The sequence below is a fragment of the Podarcis bocagei genome (genome assembly GCF_964188305.1).
Source record: "Podarcis bocagei genome assembly, chromosome: 8".
Classification (NCBI taxonomy): Eukaryota; Metazoa; Chordata; class Lepidosauria; order Squamata; family Lacertidae; genus Podarcis; species Podarcis bocagei.
In genome coordinates, this window is record NC_138133.1 from 13876358 (window position 1) to 13901955 (window position 25598).

Genomic DNA, 25598 nt, shown 5'->3' on the forward strand with positions numbered 1-25598 from the left:
AAAAACGCAAAATAAATAGCAAAAACAGACAGACCTCAGCATAACACTCAAAACGGAAGCATAACGCTCAAAACGGAGCATGTTCGACTTCCGAAAAAAGTTCGCAAACCGGAACACTTACTTCCGGGTTAGCAGTGTTTGGGTTCCAGGTTGTTTGAGTACCAAAGCATTTGAGAACCAAGGTACCACCGTATAACATGCTGTAAATTTTAAATCTAAATTCCGTAACTTCTTCCATGCTGTAAGTCCAACCCTCTTAAATGCATGGGCCGCAGATCTGCTTGGAATCCAAGATCAGATTGCAAGCCTACTCTCCGAAGTGCTACATTTTTGTGATGTGAGGGCACTTGCAGGCAAAGTCTTTGCTATGCGAACCTTCTTTCTGGTATAGCCCTTGCGTGAAGACTCTACCATCTTAGAGCTGGCTGAGATGTAATAACATCTAGGAACACTGAGAGCATGTTGGCACCATGATTACTCTGCACATGTGCAAGCAAAGTGCATTCGTGGTCATGCCAGTGGGGTTGGGGAGGAAAATTCACCGAAGAAAGCATCACCTGGCAAGTGTTGTTTGTTCGGGGATGGAGACTTGCTGTGCGGAAATGAGGCCCTTTCTAGACTGGCCTTAGAAAGAGCACTAATTAGTTATGGATTAAGCATCAACATTGCTCACTTCAGGTGAGACGGAATGGTAAATCTCAAACCCACATAAGGGATCTGTCTTGGAGAGTTTTTGTGTTAGCCTGCTTGTTGCTAAACCATACCAAAAACAGAAATCAGACACAGATAGGTAGCCGTGTTGGTCTGCCATAGTCAAAATAAAAAAATTCCTTCCAGTAGCACCTTAAAGACCAACTAAGTTAGTTCTTGGTATGAGCTTTCGTGTGCATGCACACTTCTTCAGATACACTGAAACAGAAGTTGCCAGACCCTTCTATATAGTGAGAAGGTGGGGAGGGGTATTACTCAGAAGGGTGGTGGGAATGGGAGATTGGCAGATAGCTGAGATGAGCCTGTTGACGACTCTTAACGACTGTAATAGGTCTTACAGGAAAAGGCAAGGGGTGAGAAGGTGAGAAATGGCTTAGTCATGTATAATGAGATAAGAATCCAATGTCTTTGTCCCATTCCCACCACCCTTCTGAGTAATACCCTTCCCCACCTTCTCACTATATAGAAGGGTCTGGCAATTTCTGTTTCAGTGTATCTGAAGAAGTGTGCATGCACACGAAAGCTCATACCAAGAACTTAGTTGGTCTTTAAGGTGCTACTGGAAGAAATCAGACAAATAACATTGGAGTTTTGTATCGAAGCTCAAAAACATAGTGAAGGGGAAGAGCCGGCCGAGACAATATAATTGGATGTTTTATAGAACTCTATAAAATTGCAGCTGTGCCATCTAAAGCACACTACTGATAAAGAAGCAAATGTAATTCATTGACTAATAAATAATTGCATCTTTTTACACAGACTGTGTTTATTCCCTCCCCCCACCCCCGTTTCTAACTAGCTGTGCCACTGTTTCACATGGGATTATCTCCCTCGCTTACAGCCAGCCTACACAATAAAAGGCTAAAAGCCAAATTAAAACAAAGATTAATGCCTAAGATGGATGCGCATGCACAGGGAATCGTAAGGTTGGCTTGTTAAGCGGAAGCGTCAGTGTCAAATTTTCACAGGAAGCGGAGTGCATGGAGCTTAGACGTATCTAAAAATCACGATTTGATGCCCTGAAGATTTCACTTCAAATCTGCAAACTTCTTTATTTTATTTTTTCTAAATCTGGTGAACTCTGAAATGCCGTGAAGTAGATTATTAAAAAATCTAAATTGAAAATTTCTCAAGGGCTCTCTTGAAGCCAGTCTTCCATGTATGCTGTTTGTTAAATTACTCTTCTTAAACGCAGGGAGGAAGAAATGATGTTTTGTGACTGAAGGAAATAGTTAACCCGTTCCTTGCCAAACTGTACCAAATGATTAAGAGGGGTTTTTTTTGGGGGGGGGATCTAAGTCTAAATAGGCCTTCAAGGCCATTTTGCCTGCTGCAGAAGCATAGCTGTCAAACATCCCTTATTTGGTGGGACAGTCCCTTATCCCAGCGCCATGTCCCGCTGCTGTCCCTTATTGATGATGTCCCTTAAATAAGCTACTGAAGGTAATGGGGCCCTTTCTATGTCCAGCTGTCCTTTGTCAACAACAAATTGTTGCTGTTTTTTGTGTTGAATATATGCTATATGGTAATTTATGGACCTAATAGGTATCTAAAGCCATTTGCACACAACAAAATATGAATTTTATCAAAGTAATTGTTGATCCCTTATTTTGGCTGCTGATCCCTTAGTTTTGAGGCTGCTGGTCCCTTATTTTCAAATCTGTAAGTTGACAGCTATGTGCAGAAGGCATAATGAAATACTCAAAGGAAGTAACTGATGCCCGAAGAGTGCAAACTATTAACGATGGCGGTGCGAGGGGCACCATTTGTGCTTGGGTTTCAAGCAGCGAAATGTCTCGGCCTGCATCTGTGCTGGTAGCGAACATATTGCTCCCCATTAATTAGAGCTGAAATGTTTAATCAAGCTTAGCTGGGCCAGCTCTGTTGCTGGGGGTGGTTGCCAAACGCCACTGGAAGCCAAGTTGGCCCAGAAATTTCTGTGTTTTTTGTGTCCGCCATTGCTTTTCCCCACATTTCCACGGCGGATGGAACTGGGAGTGAGCATGGAGCCCAGCCAGGCAGGCTTTGTTTTGCTGCCAGTCCTAGGGACTCCTGGCTGCCAGGCAAGGACGCAGCTGCCTTAAGTTTTATGTAGGTAGTGCCACAAGCGCTCACCTTCCAGCTCCCCAGTCTCCCAAGTTTGCAGCATTCACAGATGTATAAAATAAAACGAGGGTAGGTTTCTCCCTCTGTGAACTCTCCATTCCCTGGTATCTGCACCAGACATTGAGAAACAAGCTGGTTGGCTAACCCTTGTGATGTCGCCAAGAAACCCATCTTCTGCCCCCCCCCTCCAATCCTCTACATAATCTTGATTTCTAGCAAGATGACAACTTGCATGGACACTCTTAAAAAGCCCAGAGCAGACAGCCCGTCCGAAGCATGTCAGAAGAGGCAAGACTGACAGCTGTAGCCATGCTCGGTTTGATGTACGCTGGTCTGTCATTTCAGCTGCAAAATTAGTAAATGGACGTGCTGTGACCGGTCCTTTTTATATTGCAGCTTGTCTTTCCTCCATATCTCAAAATGCGGAGAACTTGATATAGCATTCCCACTGTACTTTAACTACTGCAGTTCCGGGTGGTCCGTGTGAACTTTCATACTGTGTTCATTAGCAATTACTTGTTGTGACCCTTTCAATGTACACAGTTGCCTCGCAGCCCTTACGACATTTGTTTCTGTGCTGGCCTCTGAGATGTCTTAGAAATGTGATATCCAGTGCAACTGAGGCCTCCTTTGCTTTTCGAATAGTTCTGACGACTCCTGCTGCCGTTGTTGCTGCTGCTGCTATTATCCTGAGTTAACCTAGTGCTTGTTGGTAGTATTCCTGCATAATTGGCCGTCTTACTTTCGGTCACTGTGCATTTGTTTAATGTCCTTCTCCCTGCCTCTCTTTTAGTTGTAGTTTTTTTTTGTTTTGTTTTACATTAATCTCTTCTTTTACTCAGTTTTCAGCCCAATTTTCCAGTTTATTAAGAATCCTTTGGACCCTGTCCTAACCCTCAGTTGTGATAATGGCATTTCTTCCCAGCTTTGTGGAGCGCTTGGGGAGCTCATGTTTGCTCCCTTTCAAACCAGAGAATTTGAAGTGTTGGAACAGGATAGACACCCATAAGGCCCACCCTAATGCTTGCCCCTACTGTTTTAGTCCATTGTTGAGCAAGTTGAGGAGTGTGGTGCTCTCACAAGTTAGGTATCCACCAAATAATACGGCCTTCTTCATAGTGTTTCTTTGTTTTTACTTGTGCTTTGCAGATGGGTACACAATGGACATTACTAGTAGTCCACAACAATTTCTACTTGCTTCACTAGTCACTCCTATCATTTACCATTTGGGGCATGTCAATGGCCGAAAAGAGCCGACTCATTTCTTTGCAAAAGCTTCTCCCAGCTGGTTACTTGGGGTCAGTTCTTCCTCGCCACAGTTGTTGTTGTTGTTTAGTCGTTTAGTCATGTCCAACTCTTCGTGACCCCATGGACCAGAGCACGCCAGGCACTTCTGTCTTCCACTGCCTCCCGCAGTTTGGTCAAATTCATGCTGGTAGCTTCGAGAACACTGTCGAACCATCTCGTCCTCCGTCGTCCCCTTCTCCCAACATCAGGGTCTTTTCCAGGGAGTCTTCTCTTCTCCTGAGGTGGCCAAAATATTGGAGCCTCAGCTTCAGGATCTGTCCTTCCAGTGAGCACTCAGGGCTGATTTCCTTAAGAATGGAGAGGTTTGATCTTCAGCCTTCTTTATGGTCCAGCTCTCACTTCCATACATCACTACTGGCAAAACCATAGCTTTTACTATACGGACCTTTGTTGGCAAGGTGGTGTCTCTCCTCGCCACAGGGGTCTAGGCAATTGGTTATTTACAAGCCCGGCTGGCAGAACTCTATGCTTAAAGCTTTGCTAATTTGGAAAGTCTTTGCTTGTAAACATGCAAAAATATGTTGCTGTTGTTGTTTAAGCTGGTGCCCTGTCCTGTGATGAGCATTAATTCCTCTTTTCTTTTAGATGTTTGACTGGATCACACACAACAAAGGCCTGTTTCTGAACAGCTACACAGAGATTGGAGCCAGCCACCCTCATGCCATGGAACTCCAGACACAGCACAATCATTTTGCTATGAACTGTATGGTAAGAATATTGGAACTTGCAACGGCACTTTGTATTTGGCAAACATCTTGTATTTGACAGTGCAGAGACTCATGAAAGTCTGACCCCAGGTGCTGGCCCTGTCAGTATGCAGTGTGCTGGAGAGGAAAGAACAGAATCCAATCTAAATAAACAAGGTAGGAGAAGAGAAGGGAGGAAGAGAGACTGAGAACAACATAGTTGCTTCGGGTTTTGCAGAACTATTACAGCTGCCATGGTAGCAACTTGCAAGCAACATGTGAACAGGTCCCCCTACCCAGAGGGCCTGTAATCTTCTTATTCAGTGGAGGCAGGGAGTAAACCGAGAGAGAAATAACTTTGTACATTGTGGCATGAGGACTAGGGAGTTGTGCCCAAGGCTAGTGAGTCATGCTGCATAGAAGTAGCCGGATTATAACGTATATGGACTCCTTCCAAATTCAGCGAAAGTTGGAGGCCTCATTCCTGTGTATGTGTGCTTTTGCCACAGGGATTGTGAATGGCTGTGCAGCGATAGATTAGCTAATAGTAATAATTCCGCAAGTTGCGAAACTCCGCTGAAACAGCTCAGCTTTCAGGAACCGTTTTCCAGGCTGTCATTTTTAAATGAGGGTAGGTAAAGTAAAGCCTGGTGGAGTTTTGTTTGCACTCAAGAGAAAGGGGACAACTACATCACACACACACACACACACACACACACACACACACACACACACCCTGATTGTATGAAGGCGCATGACAGTGTTACATGGGTAAAACGAAACCAATCCTAATTTGATCCATGTTTGAACAGGGGGCAGCACGGATAGAAGAACATTGGCAGTTCTAAAAAACAGTTTGAAATGAACTAATATACCAGTAAGCTAGGATTTGCTAAAGCTTTTGTGGTTTTGGTTTGTCCTTGCTTGCTTTGCTTTTGGTTTCAGATTAGGGATTCGAATGCGGCCTATTTTGACATCGTTTTCTAACGTCTTAATGATAGCGGTTCGTTGCAGAGGCCTGCATGGGCTTGCCTTTTATCAAAAGGCACTAATTACTGATGTTAATTAGCATTTTGGACAGTTTGAGCCGAGGATAGGGATTGAGATCGAGATGGAAACAAATGCTGACATGTCTGAAGAGTTCGTTCTAGGTGAGGGTTATGTAAAAGTCAAGCCTTCTGCTTGTGTTTCTGGCTTGACATTCAGCCCTTAGGAGTCCAGTGAATAGAGAGGCCAAGCGGTCACTTTCCCAGAAATGTTGTCACTAACAAATCACAGAGCAGGAGTATTCATCAGTCCAGCAGGCCATAGTGAACTATCTGTGAACCAGTGAAGGCAGTGAATGTCCTGTGTGAGTGCCTGGAGGTGGTTGGAGGATGGATGTCGGTTAACAGATTGAGGTTGAATCCTGACAAGACAGAAGTGCTGTTTTGGGGGGACGGGGTGGGCAGGTGTGAGGGACTCCCTGGTCCTGAATGGGGTAACTGTGCCCCTGAAGGACCAGGTCCGCAGCCTGGGAGTCATTTTGGACTCACAGCTGTCCATGGAGGCGCAGGTTAATTCTGTGTCCAGGGCGGCTGTCTACCAGCTCCATCTGATACACAGGCTGAGACCCTACCTGCCCGCAGACTGTCTTGCCAGAGTGGCTATCTCTAGTTATCTCCTGCTTGGACTACTGCAATGTGCTCTATGTGGGGCTACCTTTGAAGGTGACCCAGAAACTGCAATGAATCCAGAATGCGGCAGCTAGACTGGTGACTGGGAGTGGCCGCCGGGACCACATAACACCAGTCCTGAGAGATCTGCATTGGCTCCCAGTATGTTTCCGAGCACAATTCAAAGTGTTGGTGCTGACCTTTAAAGCCCTAAACGGCCTCGGCCCGGTATACCTGAAGGAGCGTCTCCACCCCCATCGTTCAGCCCGGACACTGAGATCCAACGCCGAGGGCCTTCTGGCGGTTCCCTCACTGCGAGAAGTGAGGTTGCAGGGAACTAGACAGAGGGCCTTCTCGGTAGTGGTGCCCGCCCTGTGGAACGCCCTCCCATCAGATGTCCAGGAAATAAGCAGCTTTCTTATCTTTAAAAGAAATCTGAAGGCAGCCCTGATTAGGGAAGTTTTTAATATTTAAGGCTGTATTGTTTTTAACACTTGATTGGGAGCCGCCCAGAGTGGCTGGGGAAACTCAGCCAGATGGGTGGGGTATAAATAATAAATTATTATTATTATCTCCCAGGCTGCGCACTTAGATTCAGCTATCCAGTCCTATCAGCAGAAGTGCTGCTCAAGGACTTTCACTTACGCAATAAACCTTCCCCCCACCCCGGTGACACACACACACACCTGGTGCAGCCCCTGAAATTGGCTCTCAGTGGGTGGCAGGAGAATCCCCCAGAACAACATGCAAAGCAATGGGAGGAACATGTCATCTGGCAAACAGGAATGCTTGCACAGGTGGCACAGTTGAAAGAGCGAGGCATTGAAATTGACCCAGTGGGTACCTAGGAGTCTGGGATGCAGCTCTGCCCCGAGAGTGAGGAGGAAGTTCTGTGCAGAAAGCCCTAAAAATGGGACTCCTTTTTGGCCATATCCTTTTTATTAACTTTACAATCATGCTTTCCATTACAATCTCTCCTCTTATATTATACAATTTGGCTTTTTAGGGCCATGACTTCCTTTAAACCTTCCTTATGATTTTCTATCTTTCATTTCAAATTTCTGCATTTTCACTACTCGACCATTGCTTTCAAATCAAAAACATCAAAGCATCATATTTTCTTATTCGTCCCTGCAGTGATTTTTGTACATTTCCGTACAAAGCTTCTTGCAATCCTACCGTGTTTGATTGACTACAATTGTCTTTTAAATAATTTACAAATTTAGTCCAGTCCTTGATGAACTTATTATTATTTGAAAAATGGGACTCCTTTGCTTTGTATAATTGTGAGTTTATATAGTATCGGTCTATAAGGTGTGGTTGTGGCCAATAGTTGGTAGCCTCCTTGGATTTGAGTGGAACTGCTAAGGTAAAATCTCACATCCTAGTAGTCTTATTTGAATACAGCATGAAGCAATGAGGTCAGATAAGGTAAAAAAAATATATAGTCCAAGAATAGGCAGTAAGAAGTCCTCCCTGACCCCCGTTAAAGTCCCTCCCAGCCCTTCTGAAGGCTTAAGGTTTCTTTTTCTTTTTTTCAAACTTCTAATATTCCCTTTTAATTCACAAACCCGTCAGGCTGATTTAATAAGCTGTTTTTAAGCCCTCCCAAAGTTCTGTTTGAGGCCGCAGCAAACAAAAGTCACAGTGTTAATAGAAATCTGTGTAAATGAGATCAGTCCAAGGTACAGGCTGATTTTGCTGTTTCTGCAGTGTGCTTTATTCGATCAAATAAAAGTAGGCTTTTGCTCGAGAGAGAGGTGCTCATTTTTCTGCCCTGCTTTGAAAACATGTTGCGGCAAAGGGCTTGGAGAAAGCAGTGCTGGCACGATGGCATTTCGCTGTTGCTTTCCAGAAAACAACAGGGGGTGCTGAAATTGTAAGCAGTCAGTTGCATTTTGTCCCTGATGGAATAGCGAATGCTGTTTACCTGCTAAGTGCACACACCCCTTTCTTCCCGTTTTTTAAAAGGGAATATAGGAAGCTGTGAATTCTGCCAGAAGCCTTGGAGTTAAGAGGGGCTGTCTTGTGGCATGCCTAATGGCTAGGAAAAAACCTTCCCCAACCTACTGCCCTTGCTGGCTGGAGCTGATAGGAGTTGTTCTCCAAAACACCTAGAAAGCACCAGTTTGCTAACTTTTAGCTACCTAAACTGGTGCTTTCTAGGTGTTTTGACACCAGTAAAGTTAGCTAAAATATATAGAAAAAGAGAAAGAAAATGTTGGAAATGTAAAAAAGCAGATGGTGATTATTTTCATATGTGGTGGACCTGTGACAAGGTTAAAAAAAAATTGGGAATCAATTTATGATGAACTTATAAATTTTTATAAATGAATTTATAAAAATTTAGGTATACTTTCCCCAAAAGGCCGGAAGTGTGTCTGTTAGGTTTAATAGGAATGGAAATCAAAATGGGAGACCAAAATCTGTTCATGTCGCAAGAACCCTCCTGGCCCAAAGATGAAAAACAGAAGACATAGCAACCATCCAGGAGTGGCAGGTGAAGTTGACAGAATACGCAGAACTTGCCAAATTGTCAGGGAGGATCTGGGACCAGGAAGACCAAAGATACCAAAATAATTGGAGTAAATTTATTGAATATTTAAAGGAGAATTGTAAAGAGGTCAAGACACTAGCAGGATTGACATAATACCTTCAATGTAAATAGTACTATTGTGAGAATGATGTGCGTGATAGAAAGGGGTTAAATATATCAATTACAGGGAGGGAGGGGAGTCGCGACTCGGCAGAGTCAAAGGGAATGTATGGCATTAATATGGCTTGTTGGAAAAGAATATGTAAGGAAAACAATAAAAATTTACTTTAAAAAAAAATAGAAAGCACCGGTTTGTGGAAGGCTGGCCTGCAATCTTAGTCCATGGTGTTCTCTGAAGAATAGTTCTCATGAGGGGTTGATGCCCATTTGACGCCCCCATTCCCCATAGCCTTTGTGCCTTGCCGGGCTTTGGGAAGGAAGTATGGTGGCCCGGACAGTATCCCAGAGTCCTCCCTGCTTCCCAAAGCCTAGTTAGCACTTGCCCAACTTTGGGAAGGAGATGGGAGGGCTCTAGGACCCTGCCAAAGCCTTGTGACACCTCCCCAAAGCATTTTATCTCATTTATCCGGCTTTGGGATGGCGGCATGGGGAGGGGGCGCCAAATTTTGTGCCAAGGTGACAACCTTTGTTGTTGGATGGGTAGCTAGGGAGCAGTAGTAAGCCATGTTTTCCTCTGTACTAATTACTTTGCGTTTAATGAAAGTTTAGATTTAATATTGCCCGTGTAAGCTCCGAATTTTGCACCATGTGCTGAATTTAGCATCCTTCCAGCCTATTCTCTTGTATTATTTTTAAAAAATAATAATGGATGTTCCAACTTTCCCAGGATGTCAAATTCAGGATACTGAATTGTGAACTTACACAAAATGTGCACAGCCCTGGTTATCACAGTATAAGGATACGAGCGAAAAGCTGGTTTGCAACATGATAGACTCTTACTTTCTCAGAGAGGTCTGCGGCATGCTTGGCATTCTAATAATAATAATAATAATAATAATAATAATAATAATAATAATAATAATAATAATTATTATTATTATTATTATTTATTATTTATACCCCGCCCATCTGGCTGAGTAGTAGTAGTCCAAGCGGGAGATAACTAGAGCATGTACCACTCTGGCAAGACAGTCCGCAGGCAGGTAGGGTCTCAGCCTGCGTACCAGATGAAGCTGGTAGACAGCCGCCCTGGACACAGAATTGACCTGCGCCTCCATGGACAGCTGTGAGTCCAAAATGACTCCCAGGCTGCGCACCTGGTCCTTCAGGGGCACAGTTACCCCATTCAGGACCAGGGAGTCCCCCACACCCACCCGCCCCCTGTCCGCCCAAAACAGTACTTCTGTCTTGTCAGGATTCAACCTCAATCTGTTAGCCGCCATCCATCCTCCAACCACCTCCAGGCACTCACACAGGACCCTCACCGCCTCCATTGGTTCTGATTTAAAAGAGAGGTAGAGCTGGTATCATCTGCATACTGATGAACGCCCAGCCCAAACCCCCTGATGATCTCTCCCAGCGGCTTCATATAGATATTTGGGGGAGAGGACAGAACCCTGAGGTGCCCCACAAGTGAGAGCCCAGGGGTCTGAACACTCATCCCCCACCACCAGTTTCTGGACACGGCCCAGGAGAAAGGAGCGGAACCACTGTATAATGTGTTTTTGTTCTTGTCTAATGTGTTTTGTTTCCTCTCTTTCCAGAATGTGTATGTAAACATAAACCGCATCATGTCTGTAGCCAACCGTTTGGTGGAATCTGGTCACTACGCCTCGCAGCAAATCAAGCAGATCGCTAGCCAGTTGGAGCAGGAATGGAAAGCGTTTGCTGCAGCGCTGGATGAGCGAAGTACCTTATTGGACATGTCGGCCATTTTCCACCAGAAATCGGAGCAGGTCAGTAATTCTGCACGGCGGCGACAGCAGGCTGAACATGTACAGTCCCATTTAATATTGAAATGGGTTTTGCCTCTCATGAGCCCCTGTTTGTATGTTTGCCTCTTATAACAATGCCAACTGATAATGCAATTGTTGATACCAATAATTCAAATACCAAATTATATGATTTAGATAAGGTGCCCCCACGAGCTAGAATTGATGACTTGATTATTTGCTTTATGTGTTCCAAAATTTCCATTACATTCCAGTCCTAATAATAATCCCTTACAGAACAACTGCAGTATTCGTAACTTCTGTTCGTGTTGACACATTAAATGATTTCTAAAACTACAAGTGAGGAGCTCAAACTATATCCTTGTTCTTCCTCTGTGTGGAAGTTATCTTTTCCGTGGTGTTTCCTCCTGTCCTTGTAAGATGTTATGTCTTTCTTTCCCCCGGTTGTTGCTGTTATCCATCATGCCTTGGGCGAAGCTGATATCCCATTGTTGTTCCAAAAGTTTCTCCATTGCTCCAGCAGGTTCTGTTGATCCTCAACCTGCTCCCAGCCCGTTTGACTTGAGATCCTTGCTTTGGACAAGGGACGAGGTCCATCGCTCCTCAACACATCCTCACTGTAGCCGTAACACCTCCTATATTTTGCTAGAAGGAACAAGGAAATCCTCGTCTTGATTTTGGTTTTTCTTGTTCCCTCCAGCAAAACACACACAAGCTGCATAGGTCTGCCCTTCATCCTCAAAGCATGGGCAAGTAGAGGGATCTCATGGCAAGCCTGCCTGTAACTGCTTTGGGAATTGATGGTCACTATAAGCTACAAATAGGGACGCGGGTGGCGCTGAGGGTTAAACCACAGAGCCTAGGACTTGCCGATCAGAAGGTCAGCGGTTCGAATACCCACGACGGGGTGAGCTCCTGTTGCTTGGTTCCTGCTCCTGCTCACCTAGCAGTTCGAAAGCACGTCAAAGTGCAAGTAGATAAATACCCGCTTCTGGCGGGAAGGTAAACGCCGTTTCCATGCGCTGCTCTGGTTCGCCAGAAGCGGCTTAGTTATGCTGGCCACATGACCCGGAAGCTATATGCCGGCTCCCTCGGCCAATAAAGCGAAATGAGCGCCGGAACCCCAGAGTCGGTCACGACTGGACCTAATGGTCAGGGGTCCCTTTACCTTTACCTTTACAAGCTACAAATAAGCTTTTTAAAAAAATGTGATGCCTTGTTAAGAGGCAAACGTACGACGTGGTCTTGGAACTCACCTGCTGGTGAGTAAAAAAGCATAAGCAAAAGCAGTTGCTTCTGCCAATAAAGTTTCAACGTCTTGAATGGCATCATGATAGTTCCACCGTCTACATTATCCATCAAACGTTTTGCAAGGATCGTAGAGGATAACTAGAAAGCTGAGGACGCTGGGATGCAAGATTAAAATTAAAAGTTTAACCTGAGGCAAGCGTTTGACTAGGGTCTCTAGCTGCAGGCGTTCTCAGCTATTTAAAGTAACAGTTCTAAGTTATGCGTAGCCACAAGTGAATTAAAAACCTGATTTAGTGAGAAGCAGGCATAAATGTTCCTCTTATCCCCTGGAGGGCTGTCTCTATAAGTAGAGCGTGTCTTCCTTAAGGGAATGAGCTGCTCACTTGCAAACTCGGCTTTGAGTTGCCCGTCAGTTTTGTTTCTGTTACAGTTAGTGGTGTTACTTAATTGTCCTTTTATTGAGCTAAACGGAAGAGTGAAATATACGGAGCGGCTCTCTTTGACTTGCTACGGCTGAAGTTTTGTATTCGACGCTCTAGATGTGATTTTTAAATTATTATTCCATTTTACAATTAAGATTAACATTCAAATGAAAATCATAATCATACACTTATAAGATCCCCTGAATCCTTGGATTCTGCCCCTCCCTGGGTTTCATTTTTATCACAGTTCTTGTTACATTACAAGTGTTGTTAAAATCCTGCCAATATTTTTAATTGTTTACAGTGTTCTTTAAGGTAACTTATAAATTTCCCCCATCCTTTATTAAATTTGTTGTCTTCTTGATTTTTGATCTTCCTGGTCATTTTTGCCGTTTTAGCATAGTCCATCATCTTTATCAGCCATTCTTCTCTGGTAGGGACTTTGACTTCCTTCCATCTCTAGGCCAAAAGTAACCTCGCAGCTGATCGTTGCATACATAAATAGTCTTTTTTTGCTCCTTTGGTATTTCTGCACCTAAAATTCCTAACAAAAAGGCTTCTGGTATTTTAACAAAATGTTATTTAAACATTTTTTTAAAATTCATTGTAAATCATTTCCCACAATGCTTCAGTTATCTTGCACATCCACCACATATGATAGAAGGTGCCTTCCTTCTCTTTACACTTCCAACACATGTTTGTAGCAATTCTATACATTTTTGCTAGTTTAGTAGGAGTGATTTATCCCATCAAACAGCGAAGAGGATCAGATTAAAGGAGAGCAGCCATCTCTATACCTTCAGTAGTTGTGAAGAATAGTCAATATTTCATATAGTTCTATAAGAACTATATGAAATATTGCAGAAAAGATTTATGAGACTGGATTTTAAGCTATGGGTTATTTGAAGTAATAGGATAACAAATGTAAGATTAAGAGATGAGGTTTGAAAATCATTAGACGTGGTTGATGGAAGTTTCAGGCGAAAATAGCCAAAATGTTGCATGAGCCGAGATGATATGTTCTGTTTGGAAAATATATGTAAAAACTAATAAAAATGTATATTAAAAAAAGAAAGAAAAGTCAATTCTGGCAGGGGCAGCTTTTTAAAATAGCTGCACAAAAAATAGCTGCAACCTGCCAAAATAGTATATAGCTATTAGTGGAGCAAAAGAGGGATGAATGTGGCGCAGATGGGAGACTTTGTACCAAAAGCAAACATGGAACTGGGTTGATTTTGCTTGTGGTGGAGCAGTGGCTAATAAGACATAGAAGACCTAGATTCAAATCTTTCCTCACCTAAAGGAAAGCCCTGAGCAGGTACACTATCTCTTGCAGAGAGAACTGAGGTCCTGACTTCAGATATCACAACCTGCACAGGGCTGCTGTATGGGGATGGTGATAAATGTTAAGTATTTGGGGAAGGGACATAGCCTAGAATACATGCTTTGCATGCAAAAAGTCAGTTCCTGAGGTCTTTAGCAGAAAAGCTGACCAGACTGGGAAAGAGAGAAACCTCGAAGACAGCTGCCTGTTGGGGCAGATGGTGTTGGACTGGACCCAATGGCAGGTTCTTCATCTGCCATCTTCAAGGGGTTTAGTTCTTACCTACATTGTGAGTTCAGATATTGGCGATGGGTTCGGTCTACCAGGAGGCAGGTTCCTCTGTAAAGCCAGTTAGTTTCCCCTCCTTCTGCTGGAGATAGTTGAGGGTTTTAGGATCGGGTTTGCTTCCCAGCTCTGGGCCATGATTCCCTGGCTACTGCTGCTGCTTTTTAGTAGATCCTACGAGATTAAACCTAGACAGCATCTTAAAAAGCAGAGACATCACCTTGCCAACAAAGGTCCGTATAGTTAAAGCTATGGTTTTCCCAGTAGTGATGTATGGAAGTGGGAGCTAGACCATAAAGAAGGCTGATTGCCAAAGAATTGATGCTTTTGAATTATGGTGCTGGAGGAGGCTCTTGAGAGTCCCATGGACTGCAAGAAGATCAAACCTCTCCATTCTGAAGGAAATCAGCCCTGAGTGCTCACTGGAAGGACAGATCCTGAAGCTGAGGCTCCAATACTTTGGCCACCTCATGAGAAGAGAAGACTCCCTGGAAAAGACCCTGATGTTGGGAAAGATTGAGGGCACAAGGAGAAAGGGACGACAGAGGACGAGATGGCTGGACAGTGTTTTCGAAGCTACCAGCATGAGTTTGACCAAGCTGCGGGAGGCAGTGGAAGACAGGAGTGCCTGGCGCGCTCTGGTCCATGGGGTCACAAAGAGTTGGACACGACTAAACGACTAAACAACAACAAGAAGATTAAAATAACACCATAAGGAATTTGGGTGACAGGAATGCATGCCACTTAGGCCTATAAGGGAAGCATATGATGGTCTGCATACAGCAGGGGTCAGCAAACTTTTTCAGCAGGGGGCCGTTCCACTGTCCCTCAGACCTTATGGGGGGCCAGACTATATTTTTTTGGGGGGTGGGGAATGAACGAATTCCTATGCCCCACAAATACCCCAGAGGTGCATTTTAAATAAAAGCACACATTCTACTCAGGTAGAAACACGCTGATTCCCAGACCGTGCACGGGCCAGACTTAGAAGGCAATTGGGCCGGATCCGGCCCCTGGGCCTTAGTTTGCCTACCCATGGCATCCAGCCTTCTTTCTCATTCCTGGTTTGTGTTCTAGTGCTTGCCTTAAGTTCTCCCAGTACTAATGCCAGTTTGAGCATGCTTCTGTTTCACAAGCAAAAGTTTGCATTGCGTAATTTCAGAACAAAGGGTGCATCGCTTGCAGCCAACTTGCTATTGGATGATGCGTCTATGGTCCCCCAAGTGCGCCTGGTCGTTGTGGCATGAGTGCCCAAATAATTAAGAGGGAGAGACTTTTCTTTCAGTGTTTTCTGTGTAAACTTGAGGAGAAATAAAAATAGAACATGTAGGCGGAGTCTGGGACTAATTGAATTAGCCTTATTAATGCATCGTTCTGCTGTGCGCTTAATTGTAGGGCTTTCGCCACAGGAAAACAGGCTACGAATTATAAGCTAACACCAGGACTCTGTATGTTAGGGAGCGTGTTAACAGTGAGGATGATCGGGCTGCCTGATCCGACAGGATTTTCTGCTGCCAGAAATTGCAGCTGAACCCTTTAAAGATTTTTGGATGCATTTAGAACTGTCCTGTTTCGCATGTCAATTGAGGTTTGGCTTCGGATTGCTTTAGTGCTTCCATATGTGTTTGTTTCCTCTCCCAAGCCCCTCCACAGCTTAACAAAAGAGCTCTCATTTTACTCAAGCGATGTTTCTCCCCCCCCCCTTCTTTTACAACTGTCTCTCCGTTGCAGAGGATAGCAAAATAAATATGTAATTCTTCTTCCTTCTTTTTTTCTGAAGGCATCCTATTCTTTGATCTGGATTAAGCAAGGGCAGAAACGAATCTGAATTCATGCTAGTAGCTAGCCGAAGAGGTTCCTAAGGCGTTCCTGTTATTCCTCGTAGACTTGAGCGTTTTCTGGATAGAAGAGTGCAGGGTTTTAAAGGCAGGCGGATAAAAAGCTTGCCTTCAGGAGGGCTAGTTTGATCCTTGATTCACCCTTGTTTGTCTAATGTTATGCACGAAGCCTAATGCAGTCTCTTAATTTACGTTCTGGTGCAAATAACTAGGATTTTCCTTCCTTCCAGTACATGAGTAACGTGGATTCCTGGTGCAAGGCCTGTGGAGAGGTAGATCTCCCCTCAGAACTTCAGGACTTGGAGGACTCCATCCATCATCACCAAGGAATATATGAGCACATTACTCTGGCATATTCTGAGGTAGGTAACACCACTGCCCCTATTTTTAAGTGGGATGCTTGTCGGACTTAATCTGATGCAAGGGCTGCTTCGCACTTTTTAGCACCGAAAAGCAGCACCCTAACGAATAACAGTTATAAAGGCATAAGTTTGTGGGGACTGGCGACTCCTTCATTAGATACATGTAGTGTCATCTTCAGTCGACGGCACGCACACGTGAAAACAGAGGTACTTGGGGCAGAGAAGAAATAATATGTCCGCTGTTTACTTCTCTTGTACAGTGGTACCTCGGTTTAAGAACTTGATTCGTTCCGGAGGTCCGTTCTTAACCTGAAACTGTTCTTAACCTGAGGTACCACTTTAGCTAATGGGGCCTGCCGCACCGCCGGAGCACAATTTCTGTTCTCATCCTGAAGCAAAGTTCTTAACCCGAGGTACTATATTTCTGGGTTAGCGGAGCTTGTAACCTGAAGTGTATGTAACCTGAGGTACCACTGTATATGCAGGCAGTGACCATTTTGTGTGGGGTTTCCGTTCCTGGCCCCTGCATGCTTTTCTTGGGGCGAGCATAAGCCTGCCCCCTTATGCCCCTGTTCTGCCCTCTCACTGCCCTTTTCCAGGTCCCACACGTCAGTTGCAGGTCAATTGGATGTATGCAAAATGGTTGCCACCTGTATTTCCAATTGAGGATAACAGTTGGTTCAGCTGATGAAATGGGGTCTAGTTTGCAAAAGCTTGTGCCCCACTCCCTTTCCTGGAGCGGCCATTGTTTTTGTTGCTGCTTGGGTGTTCTGTATTTTATTGTTAGGTATTGTTTCAGCCTTCATTAGCATGAAATACTGGTTTGCTCTTGGTTGATATTAAGAGTGGGTTTTTGTTAACGTCGTTTCCTGTTTCGCAACTGTTGATTCATTTTCTTGAAATGTTGTTAACTTTTATTCCGCATGTCACTGTGCTGCATTGAGCATGGTTCTATCATTATCATTATCATCGTTATTATTAATTTCATTTCTATACTGCTTTATATTTTTAAGAAAAATGTCAAAGTGGTTTACAGCACATTGAAACATCAACAAAATGATCCAGAATTAAACTTTACTGAAGAAAGTAAAATATAAAGCATACAAGTTCAAAGTAACATAATGAACAGAAAACTAAAATATTAAAGATTTCAAAATAAAATGTTACAGAGGAGGTCATCTACAGAATACGTACTTAACACAAACACAAACATGGTTCTATCAGCATACAAATAGACTCATGATATTAATATTATATACAAACGTGTTGGAGTAAGGTTACCAGATTTTTTTCAATGAATCCCGGGACACTTTTCAGCTTCAGTGGATTTTGTATGGGAACTGATTTGTAAAACTGGGGACTGTCGTCTGGTAACCTTACGTTGGAGAGTATTCTGCTGCTTTTGCTACGACAGATTAACCCCGCTTTTCTTCTGGAAATGTTTACGCTTTTTAAGTGTACACAAAGATGCTTTAAGTGTACAGTTTCAGCTGCGTAGTGCAAATATCAGGCATACAGTTTGCAAACGTGTGCGATACGAATTTGCTGATTTGGGAAGGAGCTGGGATTGGCTGCAGCTCCCTGTTGAGAGTGCATCTGTAGCAAAGCCAGATTTGCTTCTGTGTGAAAGGCCCTAAGGGCTGAATACTACTAGGGACATTTCATGCTGTTTTTCTGTGGGCTGTGTGCAAGCATAATGCCATTAATTAATTTGACTTGTTGCCTCATGGATGCAGCATTGATTTGATCATTCGGTTTGGGTCTCACAACAAATGTTGGCTTTGTTTCACGTTATCTTGGCAGGGAGGAGGTGCTATAGTTGTTAGATGTATTGTGTCAATAAAACAGCTGACCTGTGAATTTCACCGCATTTGTTGAGGTGATGGGTTCACTCAGTCTTTACCCAGGTTCCCTTCCTTGCTAGGGGATATTGCTGTTGTTATTACTGTCAGTAATAATAATAATGATGATGATGATGATGATGATGACGACGTTACCCACTCTTCACCATAAGGTCCCAGGGCAGATAGAAGCAATGAAAACAGTACTATTGAAACAGTACTACCATGCACAATGGGTATCAGGTTAATTTCCGGTTTCCAGGTGGGTCACAAATACTTTTCAGCTGTCAAAGGCAAGGGTAAAGAGATACGAAGAAAGCAAAATAATGATGCTAAATGAACCTCTGTAGACAGTAAACTTCACAATTTGGGGGATACCTGAAAGAAGCCTTCTTCTGGGCTGCCCCTCCTTGAACTTCTGAGATTGGTGGAGATATGAGGACAGCTTCTTCTGCTGAGCTTCACACTTAGGATGGTCTGTAGGAGAATCAATTGGTCTTTTGGGAAAATGTAAGCCTTTTCACTCTTCCTGGCAGCCTTCAGTCCCACCCGCTCCTTACAATGTGCTCTACCTTTACACTTGGAAAGCTTTCCATTCTGTGCTTTTTCTTCTCTAGCTCTTGACTACAGAACATTCTTTGCATTTTTCTCCTCCCTCCACACCCAACTGCTTTTTCCTAAATCCTCACAGTAATTGCTGTGGAAGCCTGAGAAGAGGCAAGTAGAATGGTAGTTTTGTTCACGAATCGGGTAGTTGTGAAGTGTCCCTGATCCTCTTTACCAACTTCAGACACCTGTCAGCTTATTAGTGTCCCTCAATATAGTTTAACAGTGATAATCTTGAAGACTTGTTTTAGTAAATTATTGCCCTTGTTCTGTATACTGGCCAGAGGAGGGATAGATCTAACCTCACTTGCCTATCCTTTCAGGTTGAAATGTTCCAGTCAATTTCTTTCAGTATCCATCTTGCCTGTCTTTCGATTAACTTCAGTGTGTGGGCAGGAACACTAAAACAAGTATTTTCTGTGCTTCTATTCTCCAACCGTTATAGTAAACAAACAGACCTGTGAAAAACCAGAAATATTGTGTGTCACGGGTGGCACTGTGGGTTAAACCACAGAACCTAGGACTTGCTGATCAGAAGGTCGGCGGTTCGAATCCCTGCAATGGGGTGAGCTCCTGTTGCTCGGTCCCTGCTCTTGCCAACCTAGCAGCTCAAAAGCACGTCAAAGTGCAAGTAGATAAATAGCTACCGCTCTGGCGGGAAGGTAAATGGCATTTCCATGCGCTGCTCTGGTTCACCAGAAGCGGCTTAGTCATGCTGGCCACATGACCAGCCGGCTCCCTCGGCCAATAAAGCGAGATGAGTGCCGCAACCCCAGAGTCAGCCACGACTGGACCTAATGGTCAGGGGTCCCTTTACCTTTACTTTAACATCCACCCTTATACCCAAGAGATTCAGAGCAGGAGAAAAGCAGTTTCTGTTTATGAAGTGTCAATCAGATTGTGTGTAAATACAAATGTGACATCTCACATTCTTGTGGGATAACGGCCCATCATGACGCCACCTGTTCTCCAAAAGCAAAAAATGCACCTAAACCTGAAGGAGGGTGGGCCTTGGCCTTCCTCAACCCCAGCCCATTTACTGCCTCCTTAATTTTGTCTTAGCTCCTTGCTCCTTGTGAGTTATAAATCTCACATTACTATCTTCATGCAGCGAAGGGAGTTAGGTGGGAGTTTGCAATCTGCTCCCGATCCCAGAACTCCTGGAGGCTTTGAAGAGTAGGGAGAGAATTGGCATCTGAAGGCGCACCAAAAATAATCCCTGGTTTTGCTCAGTCAGTCGTTGCCATCTGTAGCTGAAACACGAACGCTGCACCTTTGACTCGGAGCTATCTTGGCAGAGAGGAAAAAGGACACTTCTTCTAACAGTGCGTGTTGATACAAACTGAAGTCATTTCCCCCCCTCTAGAAGAGGCAGCCAACACCTTAAATGAGCCCCGTGGCCACTTTTTCTCTGCTGGAGTCAAATGATGGAGACGCAGGAAGGAATTCAGTGTTGCACTAAATCAGGCTTCCTCAACCTCAGCCCTCCAGATGTTTTCGGCCTACAACTCCCATGATCCCTCACTAGCAGGACCAGTGGTCAGGCATGATGGGAATTGTAGTCTCAAAACATCTGGAGGGCCGAGTTTGAGGAAGCCTGCACTGAATAAACATACGTTCCTTCAATACAAGCATTTCTTATTGACCTCACCGCCCTATGTTATATTCTGGGGGTCCTCCTGACCCCCTAAAACAAGTTGGGGTGGCAGAAGAGGGAAGAAAACCCCACTGCTTTAGTGGGAACTACTTACTTGAACCTGGCCCTCAAAATCCCAGCCTTTTGGGTGAACCAGTTGCTTTTCCTTCACCCCTAGTTCCTTCACCCCTAGTGCCAGAGATGAAATCACCGCTGTGCTATAATTTCATTACATAAATGTGCTGTGTGTCATCGGCTACATGTGGGGGTTTCCAGCAGTTGGCGTCCAAGAAGCAGTTCTCTGTAGTAAGCTTTCACAGCAAGAAGATGCTCTAGGGCAAGAGTGTGGAAAACTTATGTCCCCAGTGGGCCAACTCTGACAAGTGGGTTGTTGCCCCGAGTAAGTAATGAAGTTTATTGAGAAACCTACCCAATACAGTTACAAAAGAATAAAAGTTTCCTCAAGGAGAGTATGTAGCTTTGTGTCCCTTTAAGGTTCCTGACTAATGCGGGGAAAAACGACGAAGAGAGATGAGGCGAGGGAGCAGGATTGGAGAGGCAATGGAAGGGCGATACTAAGAATGATAATTTTATTATTTGTACCCGACTCATCTGACTGGGTTTCCCCAACCACACTGGGCAGCTTCTAACAGATATAAAAACGTAATAAAACGTCAAACATTAAAAACTTCCCTGGACAGGGGTGGCTTTAGATGCCTTTTTAAAGTTGTATAGTTACCGTACTTTTGGCTCTATAAGACTCACTTTTTCCCTCCTAAAAAGTAAGGGGAAATGTGTGTGCATCTTATGGAACGAATGCAGGCTGTGCAGCTATCCCAGAAGCCAGAACAGCAAGAGGGATTGCTACTTTCACTGCACAGCAATTCCTCTTGCTGTTCTGGATTCTGAGATTCAGAATATTTATTCTCTTGTTTTCCTCCTCCAAAAACTAGGTGCGTCTTGTGGTCTGGTGCGTCTTATAGAGTGAAAAATACGGTATTTATCTGCTGGGAGGGCGTTCTACAGGGCGGGCGCCACTACCAAGAAGGCCCTCTGCCTGATTTCCTGTGGTCTCGCTTCTTGCAGTGAGGGAACCAGAAAACCCTCAGAGCTGGATCTCAGTGTCCGGACTGAACGACTGGGTTGGAGATGCTTCTTCAGGTTTACAAGGATGATTGGGGTTGGAACAATCTTCCCTCATGAGGACTGAACAATGTGGTCTCTTGGGGACAAATAATTCAAGACTTAGATTCCTGAGGGGGAAGGGTTATCTGAGGCGAAAGGTGAATTTGAATCTGACCGCTCATAGGGAAAGGGGATTTTCCAGATGCACTGAGTCACACAAGGTATGGCAATCCAGTTTTCCCCAATCACAAGATAGAGAGGGTGGTCTTAGAGAGCAGAGGCAAGAGCCATGAACCAATTATAGTAGTGGACCCAACATCTGTGCTATCCTTGGAATTTCAGTGCCGAATGCAAAATGGTGGCATCTGTGTACAAGACAGATGAAGAACACTTAAGAGCTCCAAGCGACTGCTGATCAGTTTACCGTTAAGGCAAAGTCACTTAGAAGGGAAAGTTTTCACCTCCGAAGCCGCCATTATTTTATTGCAGTTCCTTTTAATGCAGAGATGAAGGGGCGAAATAAAATCTGTACTAATTGTGCACCACATCTCCTGCCTGCTAAATTTATATTTAAAAGCAAAACAGATACGCTGTGCTTTTTAGCTGGATAAATATCACATGCAGCATCTTTAAAATAATAAAGTGAGAGTCTTGTGAAAGGTGGGAGGCGTCAAGTCTCTAAAAATGTTTTCAAACGAAAACCCAGGATATTTCTGAAATGTGGTGGTGTCGACTTGTTGCCGTATGTGCTGGTTAGCAGCTAACCTGGATTGGGGACACTGTTTTTCAACTCTGCATTGGCAGAAAGGCCAGAAATGTAAGCTCTGCCCACTCATTCACACCTACGCAAGCCCAGGCCCAGGCAAAGGGCTTTTTAATCCCATCTCTCTGTGTGTCTGCAGCAAAAGCACATCAGCTGCTATGGGCTTGAACTTAGGAATGGGTAGCACATTGTGTGTAATTGGGGGCAAAAAGGTGCTACCAAGGTGCTTAATTGAGCTGGCACTCTGAGTATGCCCTTGATCATTTAGCTTCCTTCAAGAGTAGATGAACCAAGAGAGAGAAGGCTTTGACAAATGCACAGGTGCCAGTGAACCCTGGCATACCTTAACTATCCTCATTAATATCAGGCACACTTTCCCTCTGTATCTGAGAGGGGCAAGAGCTCCAGATATACGCTAATACCCGACTCTGCACTCTTTATCAGTTTCCCTACTTCTAACAGGACATCGATTAGCCCTGGTGTGAAACTTTGAATTGGCAGTCCTACACAAATCAGGCTACAGTGGTACCTCAGGTTAAGTACTTAATTTGTTCCGGAGGTCCATACTTAATCTGAAACTGTTCTTAACCTGAAGCACCACTTTAGCTAATGGGGCCTCCCGCTGCTGCTGCGCCGGAGCCCGATTTCTGTTCTTATCCTGAGGCAAAGTTCTTAACCTGAAGCACTATTTCTGGGTTAGCGGAGTGTGTAACCTGAAGCGTGTGTAACCTGAAGCGTATGTAACCCGAGGTATCACTGTATATCATTTCAGCAGGCAGGAGGCAATTACGATGGCTGAGGATGTAAAAAATAAAATTAAACATGGGAGAATGCTATGATCCACATCTTCCCCATGCCATTCCTTGCACCTTCAACAGCATGGTGCCCTCAGATATTCTGGACCAGGGGTCAGCAACTTTTTTCATCAGGGGGCTAGTCTTACCGTCCCTCAGACCATGTGGTGAACCAGACTATATTTTGAGGGGGGAAATGAGCAAATTCCTATGCCCCACAAATAACCCAGAGATGCATTTTAAATAAAAGGACACATTCTACTCATGTAAAAACACACTGATTCCCGGACCGTCCGCGGGCCGGATTTAGAAGGCGATTGGGCCACATCCGGCCCCCAGCCTTAGGTTGCCTACTCCTGTTCTTGACTATGATTCGCTGTATCTTAACACCTTTTTTATTGTGCATGAACATTCAGACCTTTAGATCACCTAGCTACAGTTTTTAGTGCTATTATCCAGTAAATGACTGTAATTTCTCTCAGTATTAAACAGCTATTTGACATTGCTCTTTCAGTAATGTTAATTTGGGAGGATTTTCCCCCAGTTAAAAACAAAAACTCCCAAGAGATACCAACATTGTGTTGAAAAACCAATTCTTTAATCTGTTAGAATGTGTTGCAAGAGGGAGGGAAGTAAGCAAGCTTCTACTGTCAGGGTACAGAGTCAGTTATTGTCATTGGCGTGAAGCGAGAAAGAAATTGGACCCCATTTCTACATAATGTAAAAAGGAGCTATGAAGATTAAGGCAACCATGTTTTTTCCCTCGTGTTCAATAAACTTTAATAAATTGTAAGTAAAAGATGTGTTCACTCAAGCATCAGATTGATCACTGAGTGAAAAATTACTGCTGCCACCACTGTCATACTTCATATTTGGCTGTTCTTTGAAGATAGATGGGCAAAGGAACCAGGTTTACTGAAGACTTTCCGTCCTTCTGCAGACAAAGCCACTGCAAGCACTGAGCCCGATGAGGCTGGAATTCTTAGCTAAGCAAAATGCATTCATTTAGTCAAGCTAGATGCTGATAAAACTTTTCAGTGAAATCAGTTTAGAGCAGACTCAGTTCCTGTATGGCTTCAAAATTCAGAGAGAGGGGCAGTCTTGATTCTTGACATTCATTGCCAAATATGTCTTAACGCCCAGGCCTTAAAAACCCACCACGTAGTCAAAAGCCTCCAGCTGCCTGTAGCAACTTCTGTTTTCGGGAGGTGTTCGTCAGCTAGAAGGCCTCATTTTAGTGCCCCCTCTCTATCTTTTGTGTGCTGTTTCTCATCCGCTTGCTTGGTCGCCTGTCGTATACAGGTTCATTTTGCAGAAAGGCAGCTGCTTCGGTGCTTCGTATGGGTTCGGCTGGTGGTGGCACTTGTCAGAACCAATTGTCTTCTAACCATATGAAGACAATTTGGAGAGTTTACCATTTAATGCTAAAGTTCAGCGATAATACAACAGCTGGAACACACTGAAATGCTTGCTGCACTTGGCCTAATGTGTAGCTATCTGATGACAGCTAACAACTGGCCGAATAAATTTATTTGACAATGATGGCACTTTCCCACAATTGTGTGATCTAAACCGCAGCCTGCCTGTTGCTCCTCAGCCTTAAATATTATGTATTGAATGTAAAGTATTGAGTTATTGAAACTAAGGCCCCTTCTGCGCTGTAGATTTAAAACACTATTATTGCACGACTTTGAACAATTTTGGCTTCCCCCAAAGAATCATGGGAACTGTAGGGTTTTTTTTAGGGTCCTGACAGTTGTTAGGAGAGGCCTGTTCCTCTCACAGAGCTACAATTCCCAGAATGGTTCAACAATTGGTCCCTCTCCCCAGGAAACTCTGGGAATTGTGAGTGGAATAGGAGTCTTAGAAAAGGCCTGACTCTTCCACTGTATCCACACCCACCCCTCTACTTTTGGATCCACTTCAATGGTAGATGAGTAATTAAATATGACCATAACCTTTTAACAAGTTATTTAAAAATATCTATGGAATCATTTGTAAGATGAACGCTGTAGGGTGATAACCATATTTCGGGTTCCGTAAAAGGGGGGGGGGGGGAATCCTGCAATTAATGTTTTTTAAAAAAATTCAGCAAAAGTAAGGTGACAAAGCTATTTGTGTTTGAAAAGTTCTGGGTTGTTAATGGTGCCTGCTTTTATACAACTGGATTCAAGTGACCATATGTTGTTGCTGCTACTTAAATTTGCATACCTCCCTATACTCACAGGTCTCAGGGTGGTTACAACATAAAATCACAATATAAAAACACAAAATACGTAATAAAAACAACCCAGTGCCCCGCCCCATACTCCACAGACCTTCCTTGTTTCTGTGTGTGTCTCTCTCCCTCCCCCCAACCCCTTGCAGCTTGGGGGGTCTTTGAGAGCAGGAATGGGGAACCAGTGGTGGTAACAACAACAATTATTATTATTATTT

The 25598-nt window shown here is 44.0% G+C and overlaps 1 protein-coding gene across 7 annotated transcripts in view; it reads left to right on the forward strand.

Moving 5' to 3' along the window:
* Positions 1-25598, forward strand: part of TRIO (trio Rho guanine nucleotide exchange factor) — a 284165-nt gene that overhangs the window by 102783 nt on the left and 155784 nt on the right. For all 7 annotated transcript variants that reach the window (XM_081206103.1, XM_081206102.1, XM_081206097.1 and 4 more), the window contains exons 6-8: positions 4711-4833; positions 10727-10918; positions 16266-16397. In XM_081206103.1, coding sequence (XP_081062229.1) covers positions 4711-4833; positions 10727-10918; positions 16266-16397 — 447 coding nt within the window. The remainder of the gene's footprint in view (positions 1-4710; positions 4834-10726; positions 10919-16265; positions 16398-25598) is intronic.